This window comes from Alnus glutinosa, chromosome 3 (genome assembly GCF_958979055.1).
Source record: "Alnus glutinosa chromosome 3, dhAlnGlut1.1, whole genome shotgun sequence".
Classification (NCBI taxonomy): Eukaryota; Viridiplantae; Streptophyta; class Magnoliopsida; order Fagales; family Betulaceae; genus Alnus; species Alnus glutinosa.
Genome location: NC_084888.1, coordinates 20,712,496 through 20,731,988, shown reverse-complemented (window position 1 = coordinate 20,731,988; position 19,493 = coordinate 20,712,496). Strand labels below are relative to the sequence as shown.

At 38.6% G+C, this 19,493-nt stretch overlaps 1 protein-coding gene across 1 annotated transcript; it reads right to left on the bottom strand.

The window, feature by feature from the left end:
- Nucleotides 1–504: 504 nt before the first annotated feature.
- On the bottom strand, nt 505–2,982 carry LOC133862251 (uncharacterized). Its single transcript, XM_062298025.1, has 3 exons — nt 2,809–2,982; nt 1,963–2,115; nt 505–983 (listed from the first exon to the last, which is right to left on the bottom strand). Exons 2-3 carry the CDS (start codon nt 2,108–2,110, stop codon nt 721–723), a joined length of 411 nt encoding a protein of 136 aa, XP_062154009.1. The 5' UTR covers nt 2,111–2,115; nt 2,809–2,982; the 3' UTR covers nt 505–720.
- Between the last annotated feature and the right edge of the window lie 16,511 nt (nt 2,983–19,493).

Sequence of the window (19,493 nt, the reverse complement as noted above, 5' to 3'; positions counted from 1 at the left end):
CCTTTTAGAGGAGACTCTTGTATTTGAATTTGTATTGGTACTTTTCTTTAATGGTGCTTTTACCATTTCAACCTCCTTTGGATGGTTATTGTTGATCCCTAGTAGAGATATAAATAGACTTGTCTTATTCTGTACCTCTTTGGCTTATAAAACTGCCTTGTGCGACCCATTGAAAAGACAAGATCATTTATTAGCCACATTTCTTACTTTTTGTATATATTTTAGAACTGTTTTGATTTCTTCTGGGTCTAGTGTTGAAGAGCGCATCCCTTTTTTCTTTTATAGGATCAGCCACTTCTTATTCCTTTTGGATTAGGAGCGGTAAAGATCTCCCATTTAATATTTTCCTTGAATCAATTAGAGAAAAAATAAAAATAAATAAAAAATAAAAAATAAATAAAATTAAATAAAAAATAAAAGGTGCGGGGGACCCACTAAGGAACCAAAATTAGGAACATACGACGGCGAAGCAGTAATGAGCATCAATTGGCTATCTAAAGGAGGTTATTCTAGAACATGCAAAGTTTTTTTATAAATTGCAACTGGTATGTACATTCCAAAGCAGGAAAAAAGAGAAAAGACCATCTACCATACATCAAAACATGACCAAACAGAACATAAATCTAAGATGACAAGAATCACATTGGGCACACATAGCACTCACATTAGATTGACAAACAAAGGGTTCATCCTTCCTTCAAAATCATAAGCTTTGCTGTCTCATCCTGGGCCAACTTTAGGAATGTCATAATGCTCACTCATATTTGCTAGATACTGGTTGAAATCCTGAATCCTGTCTCGATGAGATTTGTTAGCTGTCTTCGCCAGTCTATGAACATCGATTCTCTCCCTTTCTTCTATATATCTCCTTTCTGCGGGAGTGAGATGATCATCATAACGAGCAGCCTTCCCATCCCCAATCAATTTGTTGCCATCATTTGCATCTTCCTCATTAGGATCAGTGGGCAGCTCCGCACTTCCACCTACAACAAATGGCAACCTATTGAAGACGATGATACAACCATGATATTCAACACTTAGGATGGGAAAAATTAAACGCTGGATCAAATAAAGTGGTTGTATGACAAAAACAGCTGCATAGTTCAAACTGCCTCACAATTCTTTTTGATAAGTAAAAATAAAAAATAAAAAATAAAAAATTGGGAGGCAGTTTCAACTACAGCAGTACTCCCTTCCTTTTCCCCTTTGTCATCTTTGGATAACATAAATGCTCGAGTTCTTAAAAACAAAAAATTCAGCATTTCATTCAAATAAAGTACAAAAGGACAGATTCCAGATGAAAAAAAAAAAAAAAAACCCGACAAGATTGGCATTTCTTGGCAATATTTAGGAGATCAAAATACAATAAAATGAATAGGTGACCATATCAAGACTCCATTGCCGTAACATTGGGTACGTGACCACCACCATTACCATGTACAAAGTAGGAAGAAAGCTACTCTCAGAAAAAGAATCAGATGCTGAGTTATAAGTCTTGTTATCATGGTCGTTACTATTATTTTCTGTAATTGGCTTTGGCCAACCCATTGCAAATGAATACCATACCATCCTTATTCTCCGCATATCTGGACATTCAATGGCTAGGTCCATGCTGAAGATAGTAAACCAACAAGTAACGCTAAGAACTGAAGCAGCTTCCACAGCTTCACTAATGGTTTTACAGTTTCATCTTCTGGTTCCATGTGTTATTTTAAAGTTTCTAACTAAAGAAATTCTAAAATCTAGCATGAGTTATCTAAAGCACACCATAACATTCAGAGTGAGAGATCTCAAAAGATGAAGTAGCAATACCTGACCAATGTGATGCTAATGACAAAAAACCATTATCTTAACCACTAGGATACAGATACATGCAATTGAACAGAGATGAGCTAAAGAACTTCAGGAAAAAAAAAAAAAAAAAAAAAAAATCCATGCTTTAGTTGGAGAAGAACAACCAACCTGCCGTAAGCTCATTTTCTGTGACTTCAGAAATTTGATCCTGATGTTTTTTATTCTTCTTTTTCTTCTTCACCCCACCAGCCTTGACATCCAGAGCTTTTCCCTTAAGCTTCAGCTTACCCCCAACAACATTCTCATAACCTGACATCTTCCCTGTCAAAAAATTTAAATTACAAAAAGTTTTGTCAATGATTTGGAAATTTGAAAAGGTAAAATATATGTGTCTACTCATTACAAAAAGTTGAGGAAATAAAATAAAAGTTGAGAGCAGGAAGTGAGAATCAACAAACTCAATGGCCAGAAACAGTGCCAAGTCATGAGACGAATTCTAAAAAATAGGTGAAGTGGTCAGGAATTATAAGATTAACAACATGTTCTTCCTGTGTCAAATTTTGGAAACCCAATCCTTAATTCATTGTGAAATCCAGTATATTGCTTCTTCCATATTTTTATTAAACAATTATTGGTAAATGATGCGTAAACAGGTGGCATCCCTGGAAAGAACAATTTCTTTTCATTCATTCCAATAATGAAATATAACCCAATCACATCTATACCTTGATCTCCTCACTGTAAACTTTACAGAGCAAACTGAAATGAAATGAAATGAAATGAAATGATCGTGTTGTAATTAGCTCCTAATTGCCTTCCCCTTGAGAAAGAAGAAGAATAAGAAGGATACCAATCAAGAGGAGAAAAATAGATAAATCGAGTTTTCCTAAACTAAATCTCAAATTTTAGTTTGATTGGGCACTAAATCTCTGACCATGTTGCAACACAAGAAAGTTGACAAACTTTTACAAAACAATTAAACGAATTGAAGATTGAACCCTAATCCACTTGCACCTGGAGCCTGGAGAAACCCAACAACTGTCTCCTCCCTTGGTCGCTTTTACGCACCCAAGATGTCACGAGCGCCCCTGACCTAGGGCTAACCGGCTATGTGTGGTAGAGATGGAGTTGGAGAACTGAAGTTTTCGGGAGCTTAGCGGAGATTGGGTGAGTTACGTAGCAGTTTCTCTGTGGCTGCTTTTATCGGTGGAATACGGCTGGAGTCTCTTCCTTCGGGAGAAACGGTGCCGTTTTGGGTTTGGAAGCCTCTAGTCGTTTTAATGTTTCTGTTAGCCTTGTCGTTTTAATGTCTCTCTAAGCGTTTTGTACGGAACCGAGCTAGAGCAGTATATAAGCTCAGCCGGTGGGTTTTATTAGGCAGCTTTGGAATTATCAAGTTGTTTTCCTTTCTCTTTGGAGGCCTGAGCATCCTCGAATTTGCTCTTATCTGTGTCTTCTGTTCCATTTCTCTAGTAAATTCCATTTTCAGATTAAACATCTCTCTCTTCTTCCATTATTTGTTCCTATTTTCTTCTCTTAATTCCATTCAACCCGGAAAACCCCTTACAAATTGGTATCAGCAGCCACCGATCCCCGGCCTATGAGAACTAGATCCATGGCTTTGGCGGACTACAATGCAATGGTGACTCGATCTCAGTTGCGGGACAAATTACAGGGAGTAATGCAGACGTTGCAAACTCAAATGGTTCGGCCAGAGGAAGTAAAGGAGATGCAAGTGGAGACTTAAGCATCATTCAGGCGCTTGGAGGAACTCATCCAGAAACAATCTGGATCCGGTATGAGTTTCAAATCACCCATCCATAATTTTGAGCTTCAGCAGAGTTTTGGTAAGGGGGGAGAAATTTTTTTGTCAAGGAGAAACTAGTTTTGGGGATGGCTTTTTAAAACCAAAGACAGTTCGTTTGGACTTCCCTCGTTTTGATGGGGAGGTTGCCGAGACATGGTGTTGTAGAGCTGAACAATTCTTTGAGTATTACAATACTCCTATTGACCATCGATTGTCTATAACTTCTTTCCACATGGACGGCCGAGCTCTGGTATGGTTTAGAGAGTTGCATGCTAGCACTCCTACTCTCACTTGGCCAGAATTTGTTCGATCCTTGCAGATACACTTTGGGAAAGGGTCCTATGACGACCCCATGGAGACATTGTCCAAGTTGAAGCAAGAAGGTCCACTGGAAGAGTACAAAAACCAATTTGACACGCTGGCTCTTAAGGTTCAGCACCTGCCGGAATTCCACAAATTGAGCTGTTTCTTGGGTGGATTAAAAGACGAGATAAGGCTGCCAGTGAGGATGTTTAATCCCAAAACCCTTGTTGATGCCTACTCCTTAGCCCGAATGCAGGAGGAGTGCATTCTAACAACCATACGGTACCCCCGTTCTATGGCTTATTCTAGTCAATTCCAACAAACAAATCATGGCCTCAGTGTGCAGCTGCCAGTTGGATTCACTAAGGAAACTCCATTCCAGGGCAATACCCGGAATAATTTCCAAGGCCAAACTCGGCCAAATGTCACCACCCCACCTACGGGTGGATTGGTTGGTAAGGAAGGGCCTAAACCAAACCAAGGCGAGATTCCGATCCAAAGAATTTCTCAGGCCCAAATGGAAGAGAGGCGACGAAAAGGCCTTTGTTATACATGCGACTCCAAGTGGACAAAAGGCCATGTGTGCACTGTTCCAAAGTTGTTTCTAATTGACGTGTTGCAGGATGGAGAAATTGAGAAGGACAAAGGGTCAGGACCTGCTGAAGACGACCCAAGGGAATTTTTTTTTTGGAAGAATTTCTAGAAATTTCTTTAAATGCCGTAACCGGCACTCCCAGTCCAAAGACTATGCGAATTGTGGGCTATTTGCGGTTCGAACCAGTGGTCATTTTAATTGATTCCGGTAGCACACATAATTTTGTGGATATCCACAAAATTAGCTACGACTCTGGGTATACAGCCTATCCTGCAGGATGGAATTCGGGTGCAAGTGGCAAATGGTGAAGAGGTTCCCAGCCCTGGCAGATGTAAAGATATTGAGGTTAAAATGCAAGGGTTTTCTTTTCGAATTGAGTTATTTATTCTACCGTTGGCTGGCTGTGATGCAGTCCTTGGAATTCATTGGCTCTGCACCCTCGAGGCCTATCCTCTGGGACTTTTCTGAGCTACGGATGGAGTTTCAATATCAGGGCACTAGTTGTATTTTACACGGGCTTAAACAGGGACCCCAGGTCAGTTTTGAAGGGATTGATTCTTTGAAATTACCTAAGCAGGAACGGAAAGGAGTGCTATTGCAGCTTATAGGCAGTTTTGCCCACTCCTTGCAATTACAAGGGCAACGACCGAAGGAATTGATTGGCCGGCAGGAGGTCTCTCCACTAATAACATCCGTTTTGCAGAAGTTTGAAGGGGTCTTTCAGAAGCCTCAAGGATTGCCTCCACGGCGCTCTCATGACCATTCCATCACCCTCTAGGAAGGGGCACAGCCAGTTTCAGTGCGCCCATATCGCTACCCCTTTTACCAAAAGGAGGAAATCGAAAAAAAAATCGTGCAAGAATTGCTGCGTTCAGGGGTTATCCGGCATAGCCTCAGCCCCTTCTCTTCACCAGTTTTACTCGTAAGGAAAGCCGATGGCACATGGAGGATGTGCATGGATTATCGGGCTTTAAATAAGGTAACTATTAAAGACAAGTTTCCTATACCTATGGTTGATGAAGTCTTAGATGAGTTGTGGGGCGCAAAAAAAATTTCTAAGTTAGACTTGAGGTCCAGATACCACTAAATCCGTGTGGTTGATGAAGACATCCCAAAAATGGCTTTTTGTACTCATGAGGGCCATTACGAGTTTTTGGTCATACCCTTTGGGCTAACCAATGTTCCGTCCACTTTCCAAAGCCTTATGAACCACATTTTCAAACCTTACTTAAGAAAATTCATCTTAGTCTTGTTCGATGACATCTTAGTATATAGTAAGGACCTTGAAACACATGCAGCTCACTTATCCTTGACACTTGACACTCTTCGGTAGAATTCTCTATTTGCTAAGATGTCTAAGTGTAAGTTTGCTTGCTTAGAAGTGGAATACTTGGGCCATATCGTCTCAGATAAGGGGGTTTGTGCTGACCCGGGCAAAATTCAAGCCATGGTGGACTGGCCCTTTCCAAAAACCTTGAAGGCTTTGAGAGGTTTCCTCGGACTAACGGGTTACTATAGGAAATTCATCAAAAGCTATGGGTCCATTGCTGCACCCTTAACTAACATGCTTAAAAAGAACTCATTTGGCTGGACAATAGCCGCTCAAGAAGCTTTTGAAACCCTTAAGCCGGCTGTAAGTAGGGCGCCGGTGCTAGCATTGCCTAACTTTTCCCAGTCCTTTCTTATTGAGTGTGACGCCAATGGGGGAGGGATTGGTGCAATACTTATGCAAGAAGGCAGGCCTATTGCCTTCCTCAGTCAAGCTTTAAAGGGCAAGGCAGTTCACATGTCGACTTATGAGAAGGAACTATTCGCTCTCGTGACAACAATTCATAAATGGCGGCCCTATCTACTTGGACAGTCCTTTGTGGTTAGAACCAACCAGCAAAGCCTCAAATTCTTATTGGAACAGAAGGTTGGCACCCCATTCTAGCAACAGTGGCTTACTAAACTCCTTGGCTATGACTTTGTTGTGGGGTATAAAAAAGGAGTGGAGAATAGGGTCGCTGATGCCCTCTCTAGAAGAGATTCTACTGCTGTGGAATTGTCCTTCTCCTTGCTATCTATGCCTACTCTTAGCTGGGTAGAGGATCTTAAGGCCGAGTATTCAGGGGATCCTAAACTTCAGTTGTTAATGGAGCAATGGCACAAGCATGAGCTTGATACCAGCAGATATTCTCTCCGAGATGGGCTTCTCTTGTACAAGAACCACATTCTCTTGGGAGAGTCCCCACAACTAAAAGCTCAAGTGCTAAACTATGTGCATAGTGATCCTATGGCTGGTCACTCAGGGTATGAGAAGACTTTACAAAGAGCCAAGGGGGATTTCTACTAGCCAAGGATGAGGGCGGATATCAAACGGTTTATTCGGGAGTGTGACACGTGCCAGCAAAACAAGTATGAAAACATTTTCCCTACGGGCTTGCTACAGCCACTCCCCATTCCTACCAGGATTTGGACCGATATTAGCATGGATTTTATCGAGGGTTTGCCCTTGTCACAAGGCCACTCTGTGATTTTTGTGATCGTGGACAGGTTATCAAAGTATGCTCACTTTGTGTCTCTCTCTCACCCATACTCTGCTGCCGAAATTGCACAGCTATTCATTTCCAATGTGTTTAAGCTGCACGGCATGCCTAACTCTATTGTTTCAGATCGCGACCTGACCTTCACTAGTGCTTTCTGGCAGGAATTATTCAAGCTACAGGGTACTTCCCTAAAGCTAAGCACAAGCTACCATCCCCAAACAGATGGACAGACCGAAATAGTCAACAAGGGTGTGGAGAACTACCTTTGGTGCTTTGCTCAAGACCGTCCTTAAGCATTGGACAAATTGGCTGCCCTGGGCCGAGTTCTGCTATAACACTACTTGGCATTCTTCCACCAAGATGACACCTTTCGAAGCCGTCTATGGTGTGCCTCCACCTAGACTACTCAGTTACATCCCAGGGACTACTAGGGTTCACGTAGTAGAGGAAGTGCTTCGCAATAGGGAGCAAATCCTCAAATCGCTTCACCACAATTTAACGCATGCGCAGCAGAGAATAAAGAAATATGTGGATATTCGACTAACTGAACTAACATTTGAATTGGGTCAGGCAGTTTACCTCCGTTTGCAGCCTTATCGACAGACATCGGTGACCCATCGCCGCGCCTTAAAGCTTGCACCCCGTTTTTATGGCCCTTTCACAATCATCCGAAAGGTGGGTGAGGTAGCTTACGAGTTGGATCTGCCTCGGGAGTCCCGAATCCACCCAGTATTCCACGTTTCTTAGCTGAAGCCAAAGTTGGGATCTTCCTCTTCTGTTGTCCCCAAGCTCCCTCCCGTGGACTCTAATGGTGTCTTTTGCCCTAAACCAGTGGAGATACTGGACCGTCGTTCTCGACCGCGTAATAACTGGCCTTTCATCGAATTGTTGGTTCTTTGGGACGGCCAGACCGCCGACGACGCCATTTCGGAGGAATTCCACAGCTTGAAAAATGCCTACACCCACCTTGCGGGCAAGGTATTTTGAAAGGGGGGGGGTGTCACGAGTGCCCCTGACCTAGGGCTAACCGGCTAAGTGTGGTAGAGATGGAGTTGGAGAACTAAAGTGTTCGGGAGCTTAATGGAGATTGGGTGAGTTACGTGGCAGTTTCTCTGTGGCTGCTTTTATCGGTGGAATACAGCTGGAGTCTTTTCCTTGGGGAGAAACGGTGCCGTTTTGGGGTGGGAAGCCTCTAGTCATTTTATGCTAAGCAGCTAGTCGTTTTAATGTTTCTGTTAGCCTTGTCTTTTTAATGTCTCTCTAAGCTTTTTGTACGGAACCGAGCTAAAGCAGTATATAAGCTCAGCCGGTGGGTTTTATTAGGCAGCTTTGGAATTATCAAGTTGTTTCCCTTTCTCTTTGGAGGCCTGAGCATCCTCGAATTTGCTCATATCTGTGTTTTCTATTCCATTTCTCTAGTGAATTCCATTTTCAGATTAAACATCTCTCTCTTCTTCCATTATTTGTTCCTATTTTCTTCTCTTAATTCCATTCAACCCAGAAAACCCCTTACACAAGATTTGTTGGTCTTTTGGATTTTCAATTTGGAGTTCGGATCCAATTTTACCCGACTCGGACATGGACCGCATTGGTTGACTCCGACCCCCTTCTTGGGTTTACTTTTACATTCTATTTTTTTTTTCACAAATTATTCCTACTCTCTCATCTCCACCATTCCTATTCAATGTCAAATCTCTACTTACATTACAAAATTTACATTTTTTTTTTCTATTCAAGTTCACAACATATTTCTCATAATTTTTTGAAATTATGGCCCGTTGTAAACTCTCCACCTTGTTCTTTTCTTGTGCAACAGATGGTTGTTCTTTTTTGAAAAAAAAAAATCCATTCTTTAAAATTAGGAAAAAATCATACTTAATCGTTAAGTTTTCAACTAAATTGAATTTAGTCCTTGGATTTCTAATAGGTCATTCCATCACTTTACCGTCAAAATTATCGAGCATCTGTCACACTTATCTTATTTAACATGTCAATGTCCACATGAATAGGAAATTTATGTCCATGTTAAAGTCATAAAAAAGACAACCAATTTTTCTTGGGGTTCTTTGTATTTGGACAGAAATTGTAGAAACAAACTAAAGCTAAGAAAGATGGCAGTTTATATGATAAAACAGATGTGTCATCATTTCATAAGCAATTTATTTGATAAAACATAACGCTCTGCAAGACTAGGCGCAGACAAACTAAAGAACACTACAAAAAATAATGTCCTATTGTCCTTGCTATTGAGCATTAGCGGCGACATGTGGACGTTGATGATATCAACACTAAAAATTTGATGCTAATGATCATTAGCGGCGACATTATGGTCGACACTAATGATGACACATCAGCGGCAACCACTGATAATAGTTGGGGTCGACGCTATTGGAAATAGAACCGAGAACAAAAATGTCACTGCTAATAGTCGATCATTAGCGTCGACGGAAATAACTTACTAAAAAATAAAAATAAAAATAAAAAATAGAAAAGGTTATTAGCGTCGACTTCATAGTCATAGTCGACACTAATAATGTTTTATTTAAAAAATAAAAATAAATAATAATAATAATAATAATAATAATAAAAGCAAAGCCCATTTCTTTTTCTTTTTCTTTTTTTTTGAAGAAAAAGCAAAGCCCATTTCATAACCAAAACTAAAACCAACTAAAAAATTCAGCCAAAAAATCCATCCTCAACTTCGGTCATCACCAACCAAAACCAAAGCCCAAATGAAAACCGCAATAAAACACAACAAACACACCACAAATTCAGCCAAAAGCATGTAATGCCCAAATGAAATTAACTAACTAGTAGTTAACTTTATGGTTCGTCTCCCAGCTTTACTCAAGGAAGAATAAGATCACAGGGATATCATCCTTTCCGAAGAGAGTTTGCAGCGGAACACTTTCACTTAACAACAAAGATAACAATCTAATATCCACGATCGCATCATGAACAACTAGAGCAATACTAAAGTATCATACCATAGATAGTTATCAAATGTCAGGGTCATAGATTACTAAATATTACAACTTAATACTGATAGTCATAAAAACATCAAAGAAGTCAAGGCCTGGTCTTAATAAGATAGAGCAAGTGGTTGATCTCGATCATGCTATCCCGAGTTTCCCCATCTTCATCCCACATGGACTTAAGCCAAACCGGATCCAACTCCGCAAAAATCACATGGATCACATCCTCCAGCTGGGCCATTCTGGGTTCCGATGGCAGGATTTAAAAAGCTAGCTATAAAACAACACATGTTTCATAGGTGAAAAATGTACAAGTGTAAGTCCACGACTTAGTGAGTAATAATATGCATGATGCACATACTATCATGAAGTGAACTCAGAAGTTAAGATACAAATCACAGGCAACAATGTACATTTATAGTTCATCATTTGACCAAATGATCATGAATGCAATATAGATATAATACATGTTATGGCAAGAAAATCATGTCATAGTTCAGTTCCATATGGTTTCCCCAAGATTTTAATCCCTTTTCGGCAGTGTTGACGCTGTCTTGAGAGACCTGTAATACAACTCTGGTGCCTTGGATATTGTACACTACCGTTCGTCACTAGCTGGCCGACCGAGTTCGACCTCGGGTGGCCCACACTGCTAATGACGTCTGTCTATAATGACCACCACTCAAGCATGGTTGAGCCAGTTACAAGAACCATTAAGTCCAAGGTCAACCATAACAACAAACCTTTGACCATAGAGAATAACCTATATGATAGTGTAAGCCCATGGTCATTATCCCACAAATACCGGTGTACCATGTCATACGATGCAATTTAATATTCGTCATCTTCTACATGCATGCTTTTTATAAACTTATCATTTTCATTATCTTGTCATTAATCACTCATTTTCATAAAAAGTAGAGTTTATAGTAATCAAAAATATATTTCATGTGAGTAGTAAACATGTATGTTTTTGGTATACAAATTAATCATGCTATGCGGGAAAAATAATAATAAGTATCCATGTAAGTTCTTACTTAGTTGCGTTGTAAGATGCTTCCACAAAATCCTCCTGGAGTACCTCAAAATTTGAGAAAAGACCTAGTATTAGTTCTAAACCCAAACTGTGATCTCAAAGCTCAAAATTGGCTTACTGCCCGAGGGTCAAATGTTCGGATAGGAAGGTCGAATATTCGGCCTCGACATCGACATCGACATCGAAAATGTTGGCACTAGTGTCCAAAACTCCAATTGCATTGATTGATGCTTTTCTATAATTATATAATGTTGAACAATGGACATATGCATTAATGTTTTACATGTACATATATGTTTGAATATTTTCATGTTATATACATATAAGGTCCCTAAGTTACATTGTACTTGACTATGGTGTGAATAATGAGATTATCACACAGAATATCATAGTCATATGTCCTTGTAACTTATAAATGATTGTTAATATTCGTAAATGGAACTGGAAAATCCATCTAGACTATAAAATGTCAACTTCAACGATCTATCTTGATTAGGAGAAGCAGGTAGTACCATGTACCGAATGGACTACGTGAGTCATCATTCTTTTAACACTGTGATAAAGAATGATATACGTGCACGACGACTTATAACAATTACTATAAATTCTAAGAAAAGATTGTGAACTTAGAAGTAAAGTGTAGGTCACTTTGATATATGAGAGTGAGATCAATCAATGGTAAACATATATATGCATTGGGTGATCGCATGTAGCATTGTGGGAATACATTCTTCAAAAATGAATTCAAATCCTTTGTCATGGAACAAAGTGATAAGGAATATTCCCTTTGTTGAGGATTTAATGAGAATGATTATCCTAAAGCTTGGGCCTGAGTGTTTCAATGATATTTAATGAAAGTTTTGTGTAAGGTGAGATGAAATCTCACAAGGTACCTGTTGTGAGTTTTAAAAGTACTCAAAAGCGCATGAATTGTTTGAAATATAATGTGTGCAAGTGCGAGATCGTACCCATAGGGAATTGTGTTACGAAAATTAATCTCTATTTAAATAAATCCTATTTTAACCTAGCTCCGCGTGTTGAAATTTGTGTTTAGAACAAAAGAAAAGATGATTAACTAAACAGAAAGAAAAGCACTAAGATTTCGGAATCCACCAAACTAAATCAAACACCACATTCTTGCATGCTAATTATAAATCCGATTGAAATGAGTTTGCTATTCAAGTTCTTTAATAAATCGTAAATCATTTGATGAATCCAACTCTAAGATAAATCACAACGATTATCCCTTTGAGATCAAATCATCAATTGTATCCATTTGTCAAACAAATCACAATGGATATCCATTCTCAACGAAATCAATCGATATATCCATCGGTTAAAACACATCCAATATCCACTAGAAAATAAAATATTCAATTTAAAGACATGAGTCAATAAACCAAATTAGAACTTGAATTTTATAAAATATCGAGTTTATAAATTTCATGACAAGAATGTAGGTGCTATCATTGTCGAGGTTTCATCCTCAACCTTAGTTGAGGATTTTAGCCTCTCATGACTAAGAACACCGAACAATCATGTAATGAAAACATGAAATAAAACTAAGACAAAAATAAAAATAAAAGAATTGGAAAAGGTAGAATGACAGAAATTAAACTAGATTAAACAAAATCTGATGCTTTTGATGCAGCTCAACATTTATTCAAGAAGATTCAGGTTGAGCAAAATTGCCAGATTATGAGAATCCGCAGTGATCATGGAAAAGAATTCAAAAATTCCAAGTTTGAAGAATTCTGCCTGTCATATGGAATCAAGCAGGAATTTTCTTCTCCTATCACTCCTCAGCAGAATGGAGTTGTAGAATGAAAGAACAGGGTAATTCAAGAGATTGCTCGTGTGATGATCCTCACAAAGAATCTCGCTTAACACTTTTGGGGAGAAGTAGTTAATATTGCATGTCATATTATCAACAGAGTCTACCTAAGGCCTGAAACAAACAAGACTCCTTATGAGATTTGGCGAGGTAAAAAGCCCAAAGTAAAGTACTTCAGAACTTTTGGAAGTAAATGTTATATTCTCCGTGGCAGGGAGAATCTTGGAAAATTTGATCCCAAAAGTGATGAAGGTATATTCTTGGGGTATTCCACAAACAGTCGTGCTTACAGGGTTTTCAATAAAAGAACAAAGACTGTGATGGAATCTATAAATGTTGTTATTGATGATGATGATGAAGAAGCTGAGAGACCAAGCAGTGGGGAGGAAACTCGCTTCAGTTGATCCGCCAGTAACTGATATTACCAAGGCTTCTCCAAGTGTATCTCTGGCTAAATCCCCTTCTACTCCCACAACTTCGGATACCATTGCCAGTGCTTCCAAAGATGAGGATACTCCTACAAATCCTCCTAAGCGGTCATGGGTGAAGGTTAATTATCCTCCTCAGCAGCTTCTTGGGACCATTGATGAAGGGCATAGGCTAAGAAATAGAGTCATCCAGCCTACCAGTGAAGTATCTAATCAAGTCTCCTACAGCTGCTACCTTGCTCAAATAGAGCCCAAGAAAGTTGACGAAGCCCTTCAAGATGAAAGCTGGGTGTCTGCTATGCATGAAGAGCTCCATCAATTCACCAGAAATGATGTTTAGACTTTGGTTCCCCGTCCTGCGGAACAGAATATCATTGGTACCAAGTGGATTTTCAAGAACAAAACGGATTAGCATGGTACTATGGTCCGGAATAAAGCCCGTCTTTTGGCCCAGGGATAGACTCAGATAAAGGGAGTAGACTTTGATGAAACTTTTGCCCTAGTTGCCAAGTTAGAATCCATCAGAATTCTTCTCTCCATTGCTTGCCATCTTGGGTTCAAGTTGTATCAAATGGATGTATATAGTGCATTTCTGAACGATATTCTTCAAGAAGAGGTGTATGTAGAACAGCCGAAAGGATTTCAAGATCCTCATCATCCCCATCATGTGTACAAGCTGAAAAATGTTCTATATGGGCTTAAGTAGGATCCTCAGGCATGGTACGAGCGTCTCACCACATATCTCTTGACTAAGGGATTTACAAGGGGAACAGGCTGATCGGACCTTATTTATTAGAAATCAAGGTACTCACAAACTCATTGCACAAATCTATGTTGATGACATTATTTTTGGAGCTACTTTAGACTCTCTTGCCCATGAGTTTGCTGAGGAGATGAAGCAAGAATTTGAGATAAGCATGATTGGTGAGCTAAATTATTTTCTTGGCCTTCAAGTCAAACAAACTGCTGAAGGCATTTTTATCTCCCAATCCAAGTATGCCAAGGATCTTGTTAAACGGTTCGGCCTAGATGGGAAGAGTCGTGCCCGAACTCCCATGAGCACCAGTGTCAAGATTAGCAGTGATCTTGAAGGAAAGCCAGTTGATCCATCTCTATACAGGAGTATGATAAGGAGTCTTTTATATCTTATTGACGTGTCACAAATATTGTCTATTTGGACCCCTTAATTTACATTACTTAAACCCTTAGTTTTGTTATTTTCTAATGTCTTTTGCGAATTTTAGTGTTTAGTTATTTTTTAGGTCATGGAGAGAAAATAGTCTCAATTTTGGTGGAATTGCATTCTAAAAGAAAATAAGACTCGTTTTTCTTTGCATGGAAGTATATTGATTCATTTTTCTTGTACGTGGACGTGGACGACATTAAGAGCATCAATGTTGAACTTGCAGCCATGTAATTCATTGCCTTAGACACAATTCTTTCCAAGGGCAGCACGTGGACAACATATACATCAAGACAAATTCTGCATATTGTCTTCTCCAAGTCCTCCATCCAACCGGCCAGCATGCACCATCCAAGACAGCAGCTCCACCTTTCTCCCCATGCAATTCAGCCCTCTAGAGCAGCTGGACAGCAGCTCCAAAGCTGCTGAACAGCAGCTCACTTGGCAGCACACTTTCAGCTCACATGCTGCTGTCTCAGCACACATTTGGCCAGCAGCTTCCTCCAAGCACAAAAACCTGCACAGCAGCTCTTCCCAAAAACCTGCACAGCAGCTCTTCCCAAAATCCTGCACAACAGCTCTTCCCAAAAACTTGCACAGCAGCTCTCCCCAAGGCCTGGACAGCAACATTTCTCTTCTCCCCAAGCAGCAACACCTGCAAGACAGCAGCAGCACCTGCACCACTTAGACACACCTGGCAGCACCTTGACCAGCTGCTGGACAGCACTACACTCCACGCCAGACAGCACCTGCAGGACAGCAACAACACTTTGCAGCACCAACAGCACCTTCAAGGCCTAGGAGCGAAATTAAATGGAACGGGAGAGTGAGGACCAAAGAAAAAGAAAAGGGAGGAGAAAAAAAAAACGTCAAAGGAAAAGGGGGACGAAGAGAAGTGTGAGAGCAGGGGCGTAGCCTCTGCTTCTCTCCTTCTTGGACTATATTCTCCTGCAACATATTTCTTTTCTTTTGTAAGTGTTTGATTTTTATGATTTTAATTTAATGTTTTAGGTTTTATTTATTTTATCATGTGTAGTTAAACTTTCGTCTAGGGTTGAGGATGAAACCTCACCATTGAAGAGAAACTGAGTTTCCATGCTTGTTTATGCTATTTGAGTTTATGGGTTTTGATTTCTCATTGTTCTACTTCGATTTTTGAGATTATTTTTGGATATCTCTTGTGATTTCCGGATACATAGGATGATTTGAGGTAGTTTCATTAAATTGATGGCTTGGGTTTTTCATTTAGGTTGGATATTCGGTGTGTTTCATTCTATAGATACATTTGATGATTTAGTCAAAACTAGATATCTTTTGTGATTTGTGCAAGAATGGATTCATTGAATGATTTAAACAATTTTTGAAGCAAAGTAGAACAAACATAAGATTTGTATGATGAGAACTTCAAATGGTGTAGATGAGCATGAGATTAGGTTGCTATGATTTGGTGGGTGTGGATTCCAAAACCTTAGAACCCTTTATTTTCATTTGTTTTGTTTATGTTCTCTTTTATCAAAAACCCCTAAATTTGGAACTAGGTTAAAATAGGATTAGTTTGAATAAAGATTAATTTTCACAACACAATTCCCTGTGGGATCGACCTCGCACTTGCAAAACGCTATATTGCAAACGATTTGTGCACTTGCGAGTATTATAATTTGCACAACAAGTTTTTGGCGCCGTTGCCAGGGAATTGTTTAGTTTGTGGAAATTGATTTTTGTTTGAATTGATTTTATTTTTCTACTAGTTTAGTTAGATTTTTGTTTTGTAAATTTGATGTTTTGTTTCTGCTTTATGTTCTAACAAATATATATATATATATATATATATATATATATATATATATATATATATATATATATATATATAAATAGAAAATTGTTTGTGTTTTCGGTTCTGTTTCTACAGCTGCTGCACTTTCTGAGTGCCCTGTAAAATCGATCGATCGAACTTAATTTCGATCGAGCGAATGTCCGAAGTCAGCAGGAAACCAGAAGCAGCTAAGTAAAAAAAAAAATCAGTTTGTTTTTAGTTTATTTTGTTAATATTTTGTTTAAGTTTACCTTATTTTATTGTTTGTTTTTCTTTGTTAGTTTATTTTAATTTAAAAAAAAAAAAAAAAAAAAAAAAAAAAAAAAAAAAAATCATTCTATAGGGTGCAAGTGAAGCATGGATTTTTATTTTGATAATCATAGTGATTTTTCTGCACAACATACTTCACCTAATGGTAGGACATCCGCTCCAACCAACTCCCCTTACAATTTCTACATACATGAACCATGTTCATATTGCTCTGATCCTTATCTTAGTGCTAGTAATTGTCCATCGTGGGGACAATTCTGCAATCTTTCTTATGAGCAAATGAACACCAATTTCTCTAGCTCGGAATTTGATTCAAATTCCAATTTTTACAACTTGGACTAGAGCAACCATCCTGATTTCTCGTGGCAAGCTCAAGCCATGGGAAATTGTGCTCCCCAATTTCAAGAACTACACCATCCTGATTATCCGCAGTTCGATAACCAATCTTCTCACCCTTCATCCTACAATTATCCAGCTTCTTCCTCACAGTCTACTTTGGAAGACACTCTCAAGGTCTTCATGGAGCTCACAAGCCAGGCTATTAGTAAAGTGAAGAATGCTAATATGGAGAACGTTCAAGCGATTGCCAAGATGGAAGGACAGCTCAAATACCTGGTTGTTGAATTCACTAGAATAGAGGAAGAGGAGTTTCAAAGTCAATTGATGGATACAAGGCACTACATGATTGATGAGGATGATTTTAGCAGTTCTTATCATGAGCATGTCCAAGCCACCACAATACTTGAGAGTGAGCACCTGGAGCACACAGCGCCCCCTACTGAAGCTCATTCCTTCATCACCATCCCTCTTGAGACATTTCATGAGCCCCAAGTTTCAATTCTTAAATCTCTCAAAGAGCCATCTTATGCCAAAACTGTCAAGAATCTATGCACACAACCGCGCAAATCTTGGAACCATCGTCCTAAGAAGATCCTTCGAAGCAAGCAAGTGGGCTACATAAGATGGTGAAACATTCCACCAAAGGGATATCAAATTCTAAAGAAGAAAGGGTGGAAGGGATTGGTTGGACATCCATGTGATTGGGGAAGGCGCTATGAATTTTCTTTTTCCCTTTTACTTTCCGCACATTTAATTTCTTTCATTTTTCATTTCATTTCTTGTTATTTTATTTTTGTTTCTGACAGCAATTAACCTTTTGATGTTTGTTTCTATGAGAAAATGTTGCTATTAGTTTTGTTGACAGGTGTTTGGTGTTTAAGTTTGGGGGACGCCTTGACCTTTTTCACACCTTGATGTTTCCTTACTTCTAGTAATGTACTTCCACACTACACATTGAGGACAATGTGTAATTCAAGTTTTTGGGTATGGAAAAACACTATGTCTGTTTGTTTGTCTGTTTTTTTTTTTTTTTTATGTTTGTTTAGTTATTTTTAGTTGTCTTTTTGTTCTTAAAAAAAAAAAAAAATGTTGTTGTCAAGTTTGAGTTAAACCATAGCTGTGATTTGCATTTCATTGGCTTGCTTAGAGTTTTGAACATATCATGTCATTAGGAATCTGAGTCTTTTAACTTATTTTTGGGCTAGTGAGACTTCACTTGTTTGAGTTGAATTATCACGAGCACATTAGCATGTAATCTGTGAGGTATGAATTTGTGCTTAATTGTGTATTTTGAGAATTGTTGGATGACCTATTAATAAATAACATTGGCTTGCAAGATATTTATATACATTTAAACAAAAATATATATATATATATATATATATATATATATATATATATATATATATATATATATATATATATATATATATATATATATATATATATATATATATATATAAGATCATTTTGAGTTTTTCACTGAGTAACCGGGTCTCTTGCCTCACTAAGAATTGAGTGTTCGCGTCAAAAGGTGAGAATTTCAATTTGGTTAATTGTATAGCTAGTTTGGTTTCGTAGCCTTTTTGACTTGAGTAATTAAGCCCTTATGGATGTTTCTACATCTAGTGCCCTAAGACCATCTGGTTCGGGAGCCACTGGCCCAACACTCGTTACATGGGTCAATTAGAAAGCTTAAGGGAGCCGAGCATTGCACAACCCACATAAAAAAAAATAAAAAATAAAAAAATAAAAAAATAAAAAAAAAACAATAAAATATATAAATAAAATAAAATAAAATAATTTGCATATCTTGCCTTGGTTGTTTCATTTGATAGGGATTCCAATAATTTTTGAGGTACTTACCTTGAGATTAAAATGAAACCTCATGATCGCATGTTAATTTCACTTAACACTTTTGAGAAAATGTGATGTCTTAATTGTCCATTTATGAGTGATTTGATGTTGGATCCCCTATTGATGTTGATGATGGAGTTTGGCTTTTTAAGCATGCCAATGACGTATGAACCATGGCTTGGGTAAAAATTCTTTCTTGTTGACAACGCAGTGTTTCAATGTTTGTAGGTATCATTTCTAGCAAACCCTCACGAGACTTCACTCGTCCACTAGGGAATCCTAAGGGTTTAAAAGGCTTGTTGCATACGTTAAATGCAATCGTCTCTCCCGCGAAAGAGGATTTATGTTTCATGCTTTGATTTTGTTTTTCATTTTGTTTTGCTAAAGGACTAGCAAAATGTAAGTTTGTGGGTATTTGACGTGTCACAAATATTGTATATTTGGACCCCTTAATTTACATTAGTTAAACCCTTAGTTTTGTAATTTTCCAATGTCTTTTGCGAATTTTAGTGTTTAGTTGTTTTTCAGGTCATGGAGAGAAAATAGTCTCAATTTTGGTGGAATTGCATTCTAAAAGAAAATAAGACTCGTTTTTCTTTGCATGGAAGTATATTGATTCATTTTTCTTGTACGTGGACGTGGAGGACATTAAGAGCATCAATGTTGAACTTGCAGCCATGTAATTCATTGCCTTAGACACAATTCTTTCCAAGGGCAGCACGTGGACAGCA

What these genes read in the sequence shown, in the direction of transcription:
- LOC133862251 (XM_062298025.1), bottom strand. Translation starts at nt 2,110, where the DNA reads ATGTCAGGTTATGAGAATGTTGTTGGGGGTAAGCTGAAGCTTAAGGGA. An exon ending in AGAAAATGAGCTTACGGCAG is followed by an intron (nt 984 to 1,962) that starts GTTGGTTGTTCT and finishes CATTTGTTGTAG; the next exon opens with GTGGAAGTGCGGAGCTGCCC.